This window comes from Macrotis lagotis, chromosome X (assembly GCF_037893015.1).
Source record: "Macrotis lagotis isolate mMagLag1 chromosome X, bilby.v1.9.chrom.fasta, whole genome shotgun sequence".
Lineage (NCBI taxonomy): Eukaryota > Metazoa > Chordata > Mammalia > Peramelemorphia > Peramelidae > Macrotis > Macrotis lagotis.
In genome coordinates this window covers 538,287,478-538,301,871 of record NC_133666.1, presented here as the reverse complement: position 1 = coordinate 538,301,871, position 14,394 = coordinate 538,287,478, and the positions used below count along the sequence as shown (strand labels likewise).

At 33.4% G+C, this 14,394-nt stretch overlaps 1 protein-coding gene across 1 annotated transcript in view; it reads right to left on the bottom strand.

Moving 5' to 3' along the window:
• Positions 1-14,394, bottom strand: part of CNBD1 (cyclic nucleotide binding domain containing 1) — a 568,311-nt gene that overhangs the window by 197,806 nt on the left and 356,111 nt on the right. The window contains exons 4-5 of the mRNA XM_074206508.1: positions 10,150-10,287; positions 6,678-6,810 (exon numbers count right to left, since the gene is read on the bottom strand). Of these exons, the coding sequence (XP_074062609.1) occupies positions 6,678-6,810; positions 10,150-10,287 (271 nt within the window). The remainder of the gene's footprint in view (positions 1-6,677; positions 6,811-10,149; positions 10,288-14,394) is intronic.

Here is a 14,394-nt window from a genome sequence, read left to right as displayed (position 1 = left end):
TGCCCTAAGGGATGGCTTCACGTGCTCACTCTGTCAGAGGTCGCCCCCACCCCCCCATCTTCCAAGTTGTGCTTGGTGCTCCCCAGAGTGTAGGTCAAGGAACTGCCCCTGCTGCTGTGAGCCATGGCTTCTGGTTGCCCTGGGGCTGCCTCCGGGAGGCTGAAGTTCCTTCACTCTGGTGGGTCACCCCTCTAATCCTGTGGAGTAGAGCCTTTCTGCTATTTTCCAGGTTACCTTGGGCTGGAGAACTGCCTTACTGGATCCCTCTGTGGGTTCTGTCTCTCAAAAATTTAGTTAGAGTCCTTATTTTATGAGTTTTGAAATATTAGAGAGCACCTAAGAGTTGCTCTTCTCCTGTCACCATCTTTTCTCCACCCCTGGTATGTGATTTTCAAAGGATACTTTTGTACCATAAGAAATGATGAAAGGAATGGTTTCAGAGTTATCTGATAATATTCATACAGACTGATGCAGAGTGAATTTAGTAGTACCAGAACAACAATAACGACTTTGTAAAGGAAAACAACATTGAAATATTTAGACCCCCTAATGAGCAGAAATATTATATAATATAGATAGATGGGTATAGATATAAACATATATATGTATATATATATATATATATATATATAAACACATGTTTGTTTTTATAACCCATGGACAATACAGACATTTGATTTGCTTTATTATGCATATTTCTTAAATAGGTCCTTTTTTCTTTAATTTTTTTTCCCCTTAGAATTAGGAGGGTGAGAAAGATAAAATAGATTTTGGCTAATTAAGAAATTTTAATGGTTTTCTAAATACAGCTAATAGTATATTCTTTGGGCACTAATATTGTTTCACATTGATAAATATTTAACAATCACTATTAATGACTGATTATATTTTTAAAAATGTTTACTCCTATACATTCTACAATTTTAAAAGATTTTGATTCATGTCAAATAAAATGAAATATTACAAGATCATCAGTATCATTGATTGATATGCTTAGCAGACTACTGACATCATTTCATTTTAAAACCATAACATGTTTTCATAGTTCCAAAACTTTTTCATGTACATTATCTCACATGCTCCTCACAACCATTCTATGGGGTAGATCAGGTAGGGAAAAATTAACCTCATTTTTGTATGTGAGGAAATTGAACTCAAAAGGCTAATTATATATTTAATAGATCTGACTGATTAAATGATGTATATTGTGAGTTTTATGGTCTCTACTAGGTATTTTATTTATTTTGAGGATATGTAAGTGGTTTTTTCCTCACCTTTGAGTTTGTAAATTGTGTGCCTACTAAGAGATTAGTCAGGAATCTCTGGGTGGTATCAGATTAAGCATTCAAATTATCTGGGTGGGGAGAAAGGGGCAGGTTTTAGCTAGAGTGAAAAACAAAACAAAACAAACAAATGTACCTGTGCATCATGTGAAAGATTAAACACAAGAAATTCATTCTGGATTCCATTCCATTACATAAAGGCATTACATGTCTGAAATATCTCAGATTTTCCATATTCCAGGCCTACATTCTCATCTTCCCACTGTAATACTCAATCTATGGTAAAATTTTATTTGAAATATCTGGAAATGGAATTTGATGCAACAATCTGATACTTTAGTCACCAAAAAGAAAGTCATTGGAAAAACAAAACTCACTAGTAACATTTTCTGATTTATAGGGTAAGGTTCTATACATTATTAATGGTCATATTGCTTTCGCAAAACAGTATTTGCCCCAATTTCATAACATAATTCTATTACATTTTTTCACATAATATCAATAACAGTAAACAGAAATATGCTACATTAGGTCAAACATGACCTGAATACCTAATTAGGTATCTCAGTTATCAATTGACTAGAATTTTATCTTCTGAACAGAAGTAACAGTAGTTTATTTACATAATCATGTGTTTCTGAGAGTTAATGCAAGTCTTTCTAAATTATTATCTTTGTCAGATCAGCCTAGTAATTACATAAATCAAATGGAGAGGAATAAAGAGATTACTGAGAGATTGTTCCAGATAACATATGGAATTTAGCTGACATTCTTTTAGCAGCCTGTATTATTTAATACTACTGAATCTGGCCTCATACAGCTCCAAAATCTGATAAATGTATTCTGTATCTCTCTCATACACAGTATTAACAATTATTTGTTATCAAATCTGTTTCTCTTTTCCAATTCAATTCAACAAACATTTAAACATTTATTACTCTACTGGAGGCATAATACATGTAAACATTTAAGTAAATATTAGGTAATGTGAGTATGAAAATAGAAATGGAAATAATATCTTTTTATCTCAATTAACCCATCTGTAAAAATGGAGTTTGGGAAGTTTTATGAAGAACACTGAAATTTTCTCCTACTAATATAATTACTAATTAGTAAGAGACTAATAGTATCTTACTAATATAATTAAATATTACTAAATATAATTAAAGTTAGTTCTTGTCCTTTGGTGTGTTTTGCTCATCCTATCTATCCATTCAGCTATACTCTCCCCCAGTCTGGAGGATGAAGGAAATATCCCTACAAAATTTGTACAACCATACCTAGTTAGGCCCAGAAGGACTCATTAGAAATGAATGGTAATGTGTCCATGAAGTTAAGGTAACTAATCTAAGGGAGAAATTTGGAGTGGTGCCCATTGTTTGGCTGGGGGTGGGGAGGGTCTAATAAGAGAGAAGGTTAGAGAACCCAACAAAACTTTGGAAAAGGCCTCTGATTCGGGCACAGGCATTAGAGAAAAGTGCAAGAGAAACTGCAGGTCAAAATTTAGTTTTAGCTACAAATTGCTGCAGGAGGGATGACATACTATATAGGAAACTGGAGAGGAGACTTAACAAAGACTCATGACATCCAAGGAAAGCAGAAGAGATATGCAGATAGGCTCATATATGGGATGTGGGGGGGGGGGGGAGATGAGACATAAGAAACAGATAAGAACTCCAAGAAGCATCAGGAGGAAATATGTTCTAAGGAGTCACACTAATTTAAGAGCTCTGCCTATTAAATGACTGTTTCTAAGTCAGTCTCTGGTTCTAAGGCTTCATTATCGAAGAAAACCAAAACGACATCACTATGTTTGAGACAAGTTACAGTGTGTCAGCTTGTGGATGATCAGACCAATATGAACTTGGATTGCTCAAACACAGGTCAGGCACAAATAATCCAGTTGAACAGCTCGGGTGGTTACTCAAAACATCCCTATGTCTTGTTTCCTTTGAGCTGTTTCAATTCTGCATTCTTCATAGAGAACAGCCCCCTCACTGATGAGGGCACACCATGCTGGAGGTCCTGTGCCAGTGTCTCCCATGCTGTACAATCAATTCTAAAGTTCTTCAAAAAGACCTTCAGGGTGTCTCAGTTTCGCTTCTTCTGACCTCTTGTGAGCACTTACCCTTTATGAGTTCTCCATAGAATAGCTTTTATGGCAAGTGTACATCTGGCATTCTAACATGACCTACCCATCGTAGTTGGAATACTAGGTAGTTTAGCTAGAGAAATGACCTCAGTGTCTGTATCTTCTCCTGCCAGGTGATCTTCAGAAACTTCCTAAGACAATTTAAATGGAAGTGATTCAGTTTCCTGACATGATGCTGATAGACTTTCCAGGTTTCCCAGGCAAATAGCAATGAGGTCAGCACAAGGGCTTTGTAGACCTTCAGTTTGGTAGTCAGTCTAATACCTTTTCTCTCCCACACTTTCTTTCAGAGCCTCCCAAATACTGAGCTAGCTCTGGTAATGCGAGTGTCAACCTCATTGTCAATATGTACCTCCTTGGAAAGAACACTGCCAAGGTAAGTGAACTTGATTAGTCCTCAAAACTTCTGCATTTGCTGTAATCAATAGTTCCACATTTGGATGGTGTGGAACTGGCTGATGGAGCACCTGGGTTTTCTAAGTGTTAATTGTTAGACCAAAATGAGTACAAGCAGAAAATCAATCCATACTTTGTGGCATCTCAGTTTCAGAGACTGCATCAAGTAACAATCTGAAAACAGAAGATCATGCACCAACACTCCTTCCACAAAAAAAGGGATTGGGCAGCTTTCAGAAATCTGGTGTACAGCACTGCATTTGCTCATCTGGGCCAAAACACTTACAAACACCAAAATTGGTTTGATGAAAATGATGGGGAAATACAGAAGCTGATATGTGAAAAAAAGAGAACTCCACGGGGTTTACCAGTAGATATAGTTTATCCATTTCTAAGAAAGCAGAATTTAATTCCATAAAAAGTAAATTCCAAATGAATCTTAGAGAGATGCAGGACTCTTGGCTCAGTAAGAAGGCAGATGAAATTCAATTTTATGCAGACAGTAACAAACCAAAATGCTTTTATGATGCCCTCAAGGTTATTTATAAGCCAAAGACCTGTGGTGCATCTCAACTACTCAGTGCTGATGATTCACATTGATTAATAATACAGACAAGATCCTACAGAGATGGGCTGAACACTTACAATGTATTCTTAAGAGACCATCATCAGTCAATGCCAAATCCATTGACCGTTTACCTCAAGTTGAAGTCAATCAGTCCCTAACTGAAGTACCAACTGAAGGAGGGGTATTGAATGTCATTAGGCTCCTTTTAAGTGACAAAGCATTTGGTGTTGATTCTATTGTAGCTGAGATCTGGGGGGATGGGGCATTGCTCAGCCAAAAATTGACTGAAATTTTCTAGGTTATATGTAGTGAGGAGGTTATCCCCCAAGAATTCAAAGATGTCTCCAGCCTTCAACTCTATAAAGATAAAGTGAATAAATTGTCTTGTGACAATCACAGGGGTATTTTTCTTTTAGTCATTGCTGGGAAGATTCTTGCCAGAGTCCTTCTAAAATAGGCTGATCCTTCACCTGGAAGATGGTCATCACCCTCAGAGCCAGTGTGGCTTTGGAAAGGGTAGAGGAATATTCAATACAGTGTTTGCTGCCTGATGACTCCAGGAAAAATACCAGGAATAGAACAGAAGTCAGTAAACAACATTTGTAGATCTGATCAAGGCCTTTTTAAAAAAATTATTTAAGGCAATGGGATTAAGTGACTTGCCCAAGATCACACAGCTAGGCAATTATTAAGTGTCTGAGGGCAAATTTGAATTCAGGTCCTCCTGACTCCAGGGCCAGTGCTCTATCCATTGTGCCACCTAGCTGCTCCTGACCAAGGTTTTTTGATGCTGTCAGCTGAGAGGGTTTATGGAAAATTATGTCAAAATTTGGTTACTCTAAGAAGTTTATTTCTATGGTACATCAATTCCATGACAGCATGTATGATCGGGTTCTGGATAGTGGACAATGTTCTCGAGATTTCCCAGTCACCAATGAAGTGAAATAAGGATGTGCCCTTGCTCCAGTATTTTTTAGCATGGTTTTATTAAATGCCTTCACTAAGGATGAACATGGCCTCAAGGAAAATTCTTCAACTTGAAAAGTCAATCTCTAGTGAAGGAATGTAAACTGATGGGTATTTCTATGGGTTCAAACATAAAAATGTCTGTTTTTCCTGACCTATAAGTAAAACTTCCCTTACTTTGCTTTCCTTTTTTTGATTGTTGTTTATTTGTTTTGTTTTGTTTTGTGAAGAGTGTACACCCAAGGGAAGTTGATCACAAAACACTGGATGCTGTTAGATAATGAAGTTCTTAGATTATCTGAGAATATATAAAGAGATAGAGTAATAAATGACTAAATAAATGGATGAGCAAATTAATTTAAATTAAATAAATGAACTTTTCCTTTCCTTTTTTTTTGTCTGTTTTATAAAAAGTGTACATTCAAAGCCAGCTAATCACAAAATGCTAGGTTGGTTTAGACAATGAAATTCTGTTATTTTCTGAGTAGGGACAAAGCCAGAACAGTTAAACATCGTCCCCCTCCCCATCACAATATATGCCAGGTCCTTTTGTGTGTTATGGGAGATACTGACAAAATAATTACATTTACACTGCCTACTTCTACAGGATTCTCATATAAATTTGCAAAACTGTAAAAATCAAATTGCTTTAACAAGACATGAATTAACATCATATTATTATCCAGATTTCTTCTCCTTTTTCCTATCCAAAAGTACACTACATCTCTCATCTTTATATATTTACAATGGGCTCACCTCTTATCTAAAATGCATTTCTTCATGATCTTCTTAGACTCCTTCCTTCATTTCAATTGTCAGCTCAAGTGCCTGTTCCCCCTCAGATGCCATCCCTAATTCCCCTTTTACACAGCCCAAAATTTTAAATGGCTCTTTAACCTGGATTTACTATGCATTTACTCATTTATATACATATTATTTCATTTTTACACAAAGATCAAAAGAATTTTGAGGATGGGAAATATTGGTTTTTTTTAAATCATTTATCCCTAGTATCTATTATAATGCCACATAATAGATGCTTAGTAGATGTTTTTAATTGGTATTGTGGTAAAATGACCAATAAGAATTTCTGAATTAAAAATGGTATTTAAATTACTGATTTATTTAACACATATTTGTTAGTTGTCATCCACACTGAAATGCCCTGGATTAATGGAAACTTATTCCAGGAAATAAATAATTTTGAGATTTCTTCAAATATGTACCACATTTTTTTAATTTTTATTTGACTTATTCCTTGCATTGATAATATCTTGAAATGATAATGAACAAATTAAAGGATGGAACTTACCATGTCCAGGAGGATAGTGCCTCCACTTAATGTGGACAGTTAATTCATTTATAGAAAGTTTAGGCCAATTTCGATAATAGGGACACTTATGGATTAACTGCTCCCTTGTAAGTTTTTCCTTTTTAGCTTGCTCCTGAAAAAAAAAAGAGTGAATGTTCAGAATACTCATCAAAAGGTAAACTATATATACATACATATATATATATATATATATATATATATATATGTATGTATGTATGTATCAGGAAGAAAAGAGGCAAGAAGAAAGCAGCACAAACACAGAGACTGGCATAGGGGATAAATGTAGTCTTTGCCTGCTTAGAATTCAGTATAATCAAGCACATGCTTAATGAATAATATTCATTGAAGAAGCATCATATTTATGAACATAGAGAGGTGAAAATCTTGCTATCATTTAAGAATTATAATCATAGGCATGCTTATTAAATTTTGTTTCTTTCTTTTCTCACTTTTCTACAAAGCCTTTTATATGGCATATTTTATAGAAGTTTTCATTGTTTATTTATAATAATCACATTACCCCCCATCAGATCAAATTTAAATTTTAGTCTTCTCAGACTCAAAATGAAACAACAATACTTTGAAATACCTGCCACTCTGAAAATCAAAACAATTTTCCTGAGAAGCAGATTTCAGCCTCAGGATTAATAATTCCAGTGACCAATTCATACAATGCTTCTGTTCCTCTGACACAAAAATTTGTCAATTCTTCAGGTAAATATTTTTGCCTCCTAAGTAGTAGTATCATCTTCTATTGACTTAACTCTCTGGTTCTACTCATTTATTAAGTATTCAAGAAATTTTAATTGGACAGGAAACCCATGTTATAGGGGATGAATGAATAGGAAAAAAGAAATGATCTCTCCTTTAAGATATTAAAGAACTTATGATGGCCATAGACTTCTGAAATCTTGAAGTTAGGAGACAGTATTTGCAAATATAAACAACTAAGCGATATGCCTTTTTTCAAATATATTTTGGAAGTACGTTGTGGGATAGGAGATTATGATATAAATAATAAATATAACAAAAATACAATAAATATGATATAAAATGTGCCTGGACCTTAACAGATGCTTGTGAATTGATTGAGTGGAGTGAGAAGAACCTTAAGACAATGAGATGAGTAAGCAACTCAGGTTATACCATGAAGATAGGTTATTACCAGCAAATAAACCAGTCAATAAGAGTAAAGAGAGGAATGAAGAAGTTTCAAAAATTGCAGTTCTTCAGTGTTCATAAGAAATAGGATCATTGCTTTGTGAATAACTATATGGCATAATGGATAATGGAAAGAATGGGAGTAAGGATATATACACACACATATATATATATATATATATATATATATATATATATATATATATATATATATATATAAAGTTACTCGATGACATGTACTGGCAAGTGCTTTACAGTATCTCATCTGATAGTATATTGGGTCTGGAGTTAGAAAGACCTGGGTTCAAATTCAGCTTGAAAGATTTATTAACTCAGATACTGCTTAAGTCACTTTATCTCTGTCTGTCTCAGCTTTTCTAAGTGAAAATGGGGAATAATACTACCCATCCTAGAGGGTTATTTTAAGAATTAAATGAAATATCATTTGTATTAGCTTAGTACAATTCTCAGTAAATTAATAAATATTTAATTTTCCTTCTTAAATCTTTTAATGGAGAGACCATGTAATGAAGTAGAAAGAACAATCAATTTATGGCCAGAAGATGAGGGTTCAAGTTGTGTTTTCAATAGCCATGGCACTATGATTAATTCAATTACTGTAATCGAATCTTCATTTCCTTCTGTAAAAAAGAGGTAACATTTGCACTCTCAACTCCTTTGGGTTATTATGAAGAAGGCATTATTATAAGCAGATTATTATTATAATTGTCCCATAATAAATGTAAACTCACATATAAAATAACAGTAAATATTATCAGTGCAACTATCTCATGAAGTCAGTAGGGAAGGGAGGAAGGTAATTTCTAAGACATTTTACCTCCTAGAGTTCACTTAAACTTCACAGCAATTTCTTCCTTATTCCAATTCACTTTTCATATTCCAGAAGGCAATATTAGCTGATGAATTGGGCTATACCCTCTATACCCTGTACACCAAGAAGTTCATGAGATAGAGGAGACAGGATCATGAATTTTACCATCTGTTACAGGTGTCAGTATTTTAAAACTTCTGGGAAGTTTTGGGAGTAGCAGGAAAATAATTAGCATGATAGAGTATTGATGGTCATACATTGTTGAAAGGCAACTTTCCACTAATTTTCTGATTTTCCCCTGACTAGACTGTGTATAAGAATACAGAAAGATCCTCAAAGATGAGAATCAAGTTTAGAAAAAACCTGGTAACATTCAGACTCTTGTAAATGAATGGAAGTGGGAACCTGAATTTACTTGTGTGCTTTCAATTGTTAATGCAGTGACACAATCCACAGGACTTTTTTTTTTTTTACTTTGAAGGATGTCACTAACACTGTCACTTTCTGGGAAATGAATTAGAAATCCCTACTGCTTTTAAATCCTAAACTTTAATTCTTAATGATTAACTCTAATGATTGCAATACGAATCTGAAGACCTAAAGTCTCAAATGAATGTACTATGAACAACCTCTAACTATTTGCAGTAATAATTCTCATTAAATCCTGCTGCTTTAAGCACAGAGATAGTTAATTTAATAAATTGGTACAAAATGAAAGTGAGTCCTACTTAGATATGACTAGAATAGGTCTAACTAAAACACTAAATACAGCCAGGTCATGATAGATAGATAGATAGATAGATAGATAGATAGATAGATAGATAGATAGATAGATAGATAGATAGATGATAGATAGATGATAGACATGAATATATAGAAGTATAAATCTAAGCACAAAATATTCATACACACATAGCTCTCTGTGTGTTCATGTATATATGCATATAAATATAAATTACATAAATATTTTGTGTATTTATGCATTTATATATTATAATCTCTTGCATGCTATACATCATCATATGTAACATATTATAATTTATATCATATAAGATAATATTATATGTTACACCATAATCCAGTTAAACATTGTATTATATAATATGCAATATATTATAAGCATTTATAAATAAATAGAAATATTACATTTATGAGTTTTATATTTGTATAAGATGCTATATATCATATTTTAATACTAGAATCCAAGGTAATGTATTATATTGCATAATTTATTCATTATCATACCATATTACATATACTACATTAAATTATAAACAATTGTATGTAACTAAATAGAAAAATATATAATAAATTTATAAATAGATACATAGATACATATATTATATGATATATTGCATTGTCTTTTTATATATCTAATATAATTATGAAATTTATTTTACAATTATATTTCCTCTATTATATGTAAATATTTTACACTAGAGAATATGCCCACTATACCGCTTTAATCTTGGCATACTCCTTTGCATCGATTTTAAGAAGTACACAGTCCTCTTCCATGATAAGAGAATACAAATTTGAACCCAACTTAGGTTTGGGCAAGCTTATCAATGTACCAAAGCCACTCCAGGGACCAAGCTGTAGTAAAAACAAAAAGAAAAATAATTTATTATAGCATTTTCAATTATAATAATACATAGAAGTGGGTGACTCTGAAGAAAAGAGAGATCAGACAAAATAATCTGTGACTGAACTGCTTTGCTGCTACTGAAGGGTCTGATTCCACATTATACTCAAATAGTTTGCTTTATACTATTTCAATTCGATCTCTCAAAAATGTTAATCGCAAAAATTTTCAATCTCTGTTAGTCATTGAGAACAGGGTAGAAAGATAGAAACAGATAGATGGATGGATGGATGATAGATAAATGATGTTTGTTCTCTAAGAAGAATTGACAGGAGGGAGGAGATGCTCTGACAAGCATGTGAATTGGATTTGAATGAAGGGGCTGCTGTGTTAATTCACCAGATTCACTCCCCCAGAATCATCTGGGTCCAGTAGCCAGATATAAATCAGGATGACTGGAAATGACCCTGGAGGTAAGGTAATCAGGGTTAAGTGATTTGTCCAAGGTCACAATGCTAGAAAGTGTCAAGCATCTGAGGCTGGATTTGAATTCAAGCCCTCTCGACTCCAGGCCCAGTGTTCTATCTGCTATGCTGTGTAGCTGCCACTTAGACAGATGATAGATGATAGACAGATAGGATAGATAGATAGATAGATAGATAGATAGATAGATAGATAGATAGATAGATGATAGATAGATAAAAAGACAGAGGCAGAGATATATCCTGTTAGATTTTATGTGTGTGTGTGTGTGTGTGTGTGTGTGTGTGTGTGTACGTACAGAGACAGAGTCAAAGAAACAGACAAAAAGAGATCTCTAGTAGCTGGATGGTGCATTGGGTCTGGCATCAGGCAGACCTGAGTTCAAATCCAAACTCAGACAATCACTTTCTATAAGACCCTGGATAAGTCACTCGACCCTAGTTGCCACAGTTTCTTTAATGTAAAATGAGCTGGAGAAGGAAATAGCAAATCAATCCATGCTAAGAAAACTCCAACAGGAATCACAGAAATGTTTTTGTCTTTCATTTTCGAAGAAGATCATGATATCAGGGAGGTGATGTCATGACAAGCATGTGAATTGGATTTGATTATGGGAGTGCTTTGCTAGGTCACCAGGCTCACTTTCTCCTACAGAGCTATCTGGGTCCAGTGACTAAATATGAATCAGGACAACTGGCTCTGGAGAGAGGCAATCAGAAGTGACTTGCCCAAGGTCACAGGTAATAAGTGTCTGAGACTGAATTCACTCTCCTGTCCTCCTGACTCTAAGATCAGTGCTCTATCCACTGAGCCATCTAGCTGCCCTCAAATGAATGAAAAATGGCATATGTGTGTGTCAATGTAGATAAGTAAATGTATATATGTGTTTTTATATATATATATATATAGAGAGAGAGAGAGAGAGAGAGAGACAGAGACAGAGAGACAGAGAGACAGAGAGACAGAGAGACAGAGAAGACTTATAGACATGTATATGTGTATATGTCCACCTGCCATATATATATATATGTATATACACCCATTATATATATATATATATATATAATATTATGTATACATATATACTCACACACATATAAAATAAGTATGATACAAGGTATGTGATATTGTAAAGGGAAGATTGGAACTATCTAAGCCAATATAAGGAGTAAAAATATCTCTTCTAACAGTTGGGAGAGCAGAGAAGTCTGAAAGGAGAAATTTTTAAAAAATGAAGATTTCAAAAATCAGTAGAGAGTATGTTTCAGGCATAAACATACAATTTACCTCATGTGGGAAAGTACAGGATGACATCAGGAGAAAAAACAATCAGTGATATAATATATTTGGAACAAAACTTGCATGAATGGGAGAAACAAAAGGCAGGAAAGTTAGGCTAACCTATACTATAAAGGGTCTTAAATATAGTCAAGTTTGCCACTCCTTTTTTATTATCTTTGAAGCAATATCAAACCTCTGAAGGTTGTTGAAAAAGGAGTGGCATGGTCAGAACAAATGACCATGTGAATGGGGAAAAGGAAATGGATATGAGAGATATCATTAAGGTAGAATTTAAAGACATTAAAATGATAGAGCGAAGAGATGAAAGAGGACTTTAAAATGAATCCATGCATATTAATGCATTGTTGGTAGAGGTATAAATTACTACAACTATTCTGAAAAGCAATTTCAATATGAAAATAATTAAAAGGTTTATCTTACTATCAGACATATACATCATTAATGCAAAAAAAAGGTTTCCAAATACACCTAAAAATTTATCAGTATTTTGATAGTAGCAAAGAAGTGAAAACAAAGCAGGTGCCTATCATTTAAGAAATAGATAAAGTGTGATATATGAATGTAATGGAACATACTGTGCTATAAAAAATTAAAAATATGAAGAATGATGTAAATGAAAAGAAAAATGACTGAACAATAGAAAATGAAATGAAAATTACAAGGAACATACATGATTCCATAAAGGAGATATGACAAGATACCCTTCAACACTTTTTCAATAGAGCTGGGGGGGATCTGTGTTATATGACCAATATCATATATTTTTTTGTTATACTGATATCTTTTTAAAAAATATTTATCATGTGGGATGGCTTTCTGTGAGAGAGCATATAGGAGGAAATTTAGCCAATGTGAAAACTAATAAATAAAAATTTGTTTAAAAAAACCAAAATGTTGATTTTGAGTAATGATGATAATGAATAATCCAATGGAAATGTCATTAACAGAAATAGGAAAATTAGGAAGAGGGAAAGTTTTGGGATAAAGATGATTGATTCAATATTCCAGCAGTATCATAAAAAAATCATAAAATTTAGGGTAAGAAATAATCTTGGACATCATCTAGGTCCAATCCCTTTACGTTATAAATATATGAACTGAAGATCAAAGGGACATAATTATCTAATTCCATATAGGTGGTGAGTGGCAGAGTCAGGAGATTTCATGGGAAACAGGTGGCAAAAATATGCAGTAAATAGAATGCTGCACCTGTAATCAAGAAGAGTCCTTCAATTCTCTCTTCATATAATTACTAACCATATGCCCGAAGCTCAGATTTCTCAACTGCAAAACTGGAATAATGATAATCATCATAATATCTTCCTCCCAGGATTATGGTGGGGATCAAATTAGATGACCCATACAGAACTTTATAAAATCTTAAAGCTCTAATAAAGTGGCAACTAGGTGGTCCAGTGGATAGAGCACTGGCCATGGAGTCAGGAGGATATAAGTTCAAATATGGCCTCAGACACTTAATAATTGCCTAGCTGTGTGATCTAGGGAAAATCATTTAACCCCATTGTCTTGCAAAAGGAAAAACAAAAGCAATAAAAAATAAACTCAATACTTTATTGTTTATTGTTAAATATTCTACCTAATGTTGTAAACTCCTCTCCCAGCAGGAAGGAACTATTTTCATTTGTCTTTTTTGTTCCTGGGACCTAGCTAAGCAAAGCAAATTTAATATAATATAATATAATATAATATAATATAATATAATATAATATAATATAATATAATATAATATAATATAATATAATATAATATAATACAATACAATACAATACAATATAATATAATATATATAATATAAAAGTAAGTTTTTTATAAACATTTCCTGATTAATTGACTGAAGATAAGATCATCAATGGACTTGTGGACTTGACAGTTATTTGCATAGAGAGGATAATGAAGTCATTGGAAAAGTTTGCCAAAGAAGAAATTACAAAAAGAGAAATAAGTAGGCTAAGAACAATCTTAGGAGAAACAAAATTGGAAATTGTGAGAATGGTGATGAACCAAGAAGTACCTGTCAGGTAGGAAGAGAACTAAGTTAAAGCAAAAATAAGAGGCTAAAATGGGAAATATATATATATATATATATATATATATATATATATATATATATATATATATATATCCAATGGGGGCTAGTCACTAGTGTCAGATAACAAGAACTGGTAAGAGGAAGGATTCTTAGATTTTTTTTTAAGTTTACTAGATTGAAAAAAATGGTCATGTGTAACCTTGATGAAAGTAGTTTCAACAGAGCATTAAGGATGGAGTTCAAACTTCAATAAGTGGAAGAAGCAAAAGTAGACAATTCTTTC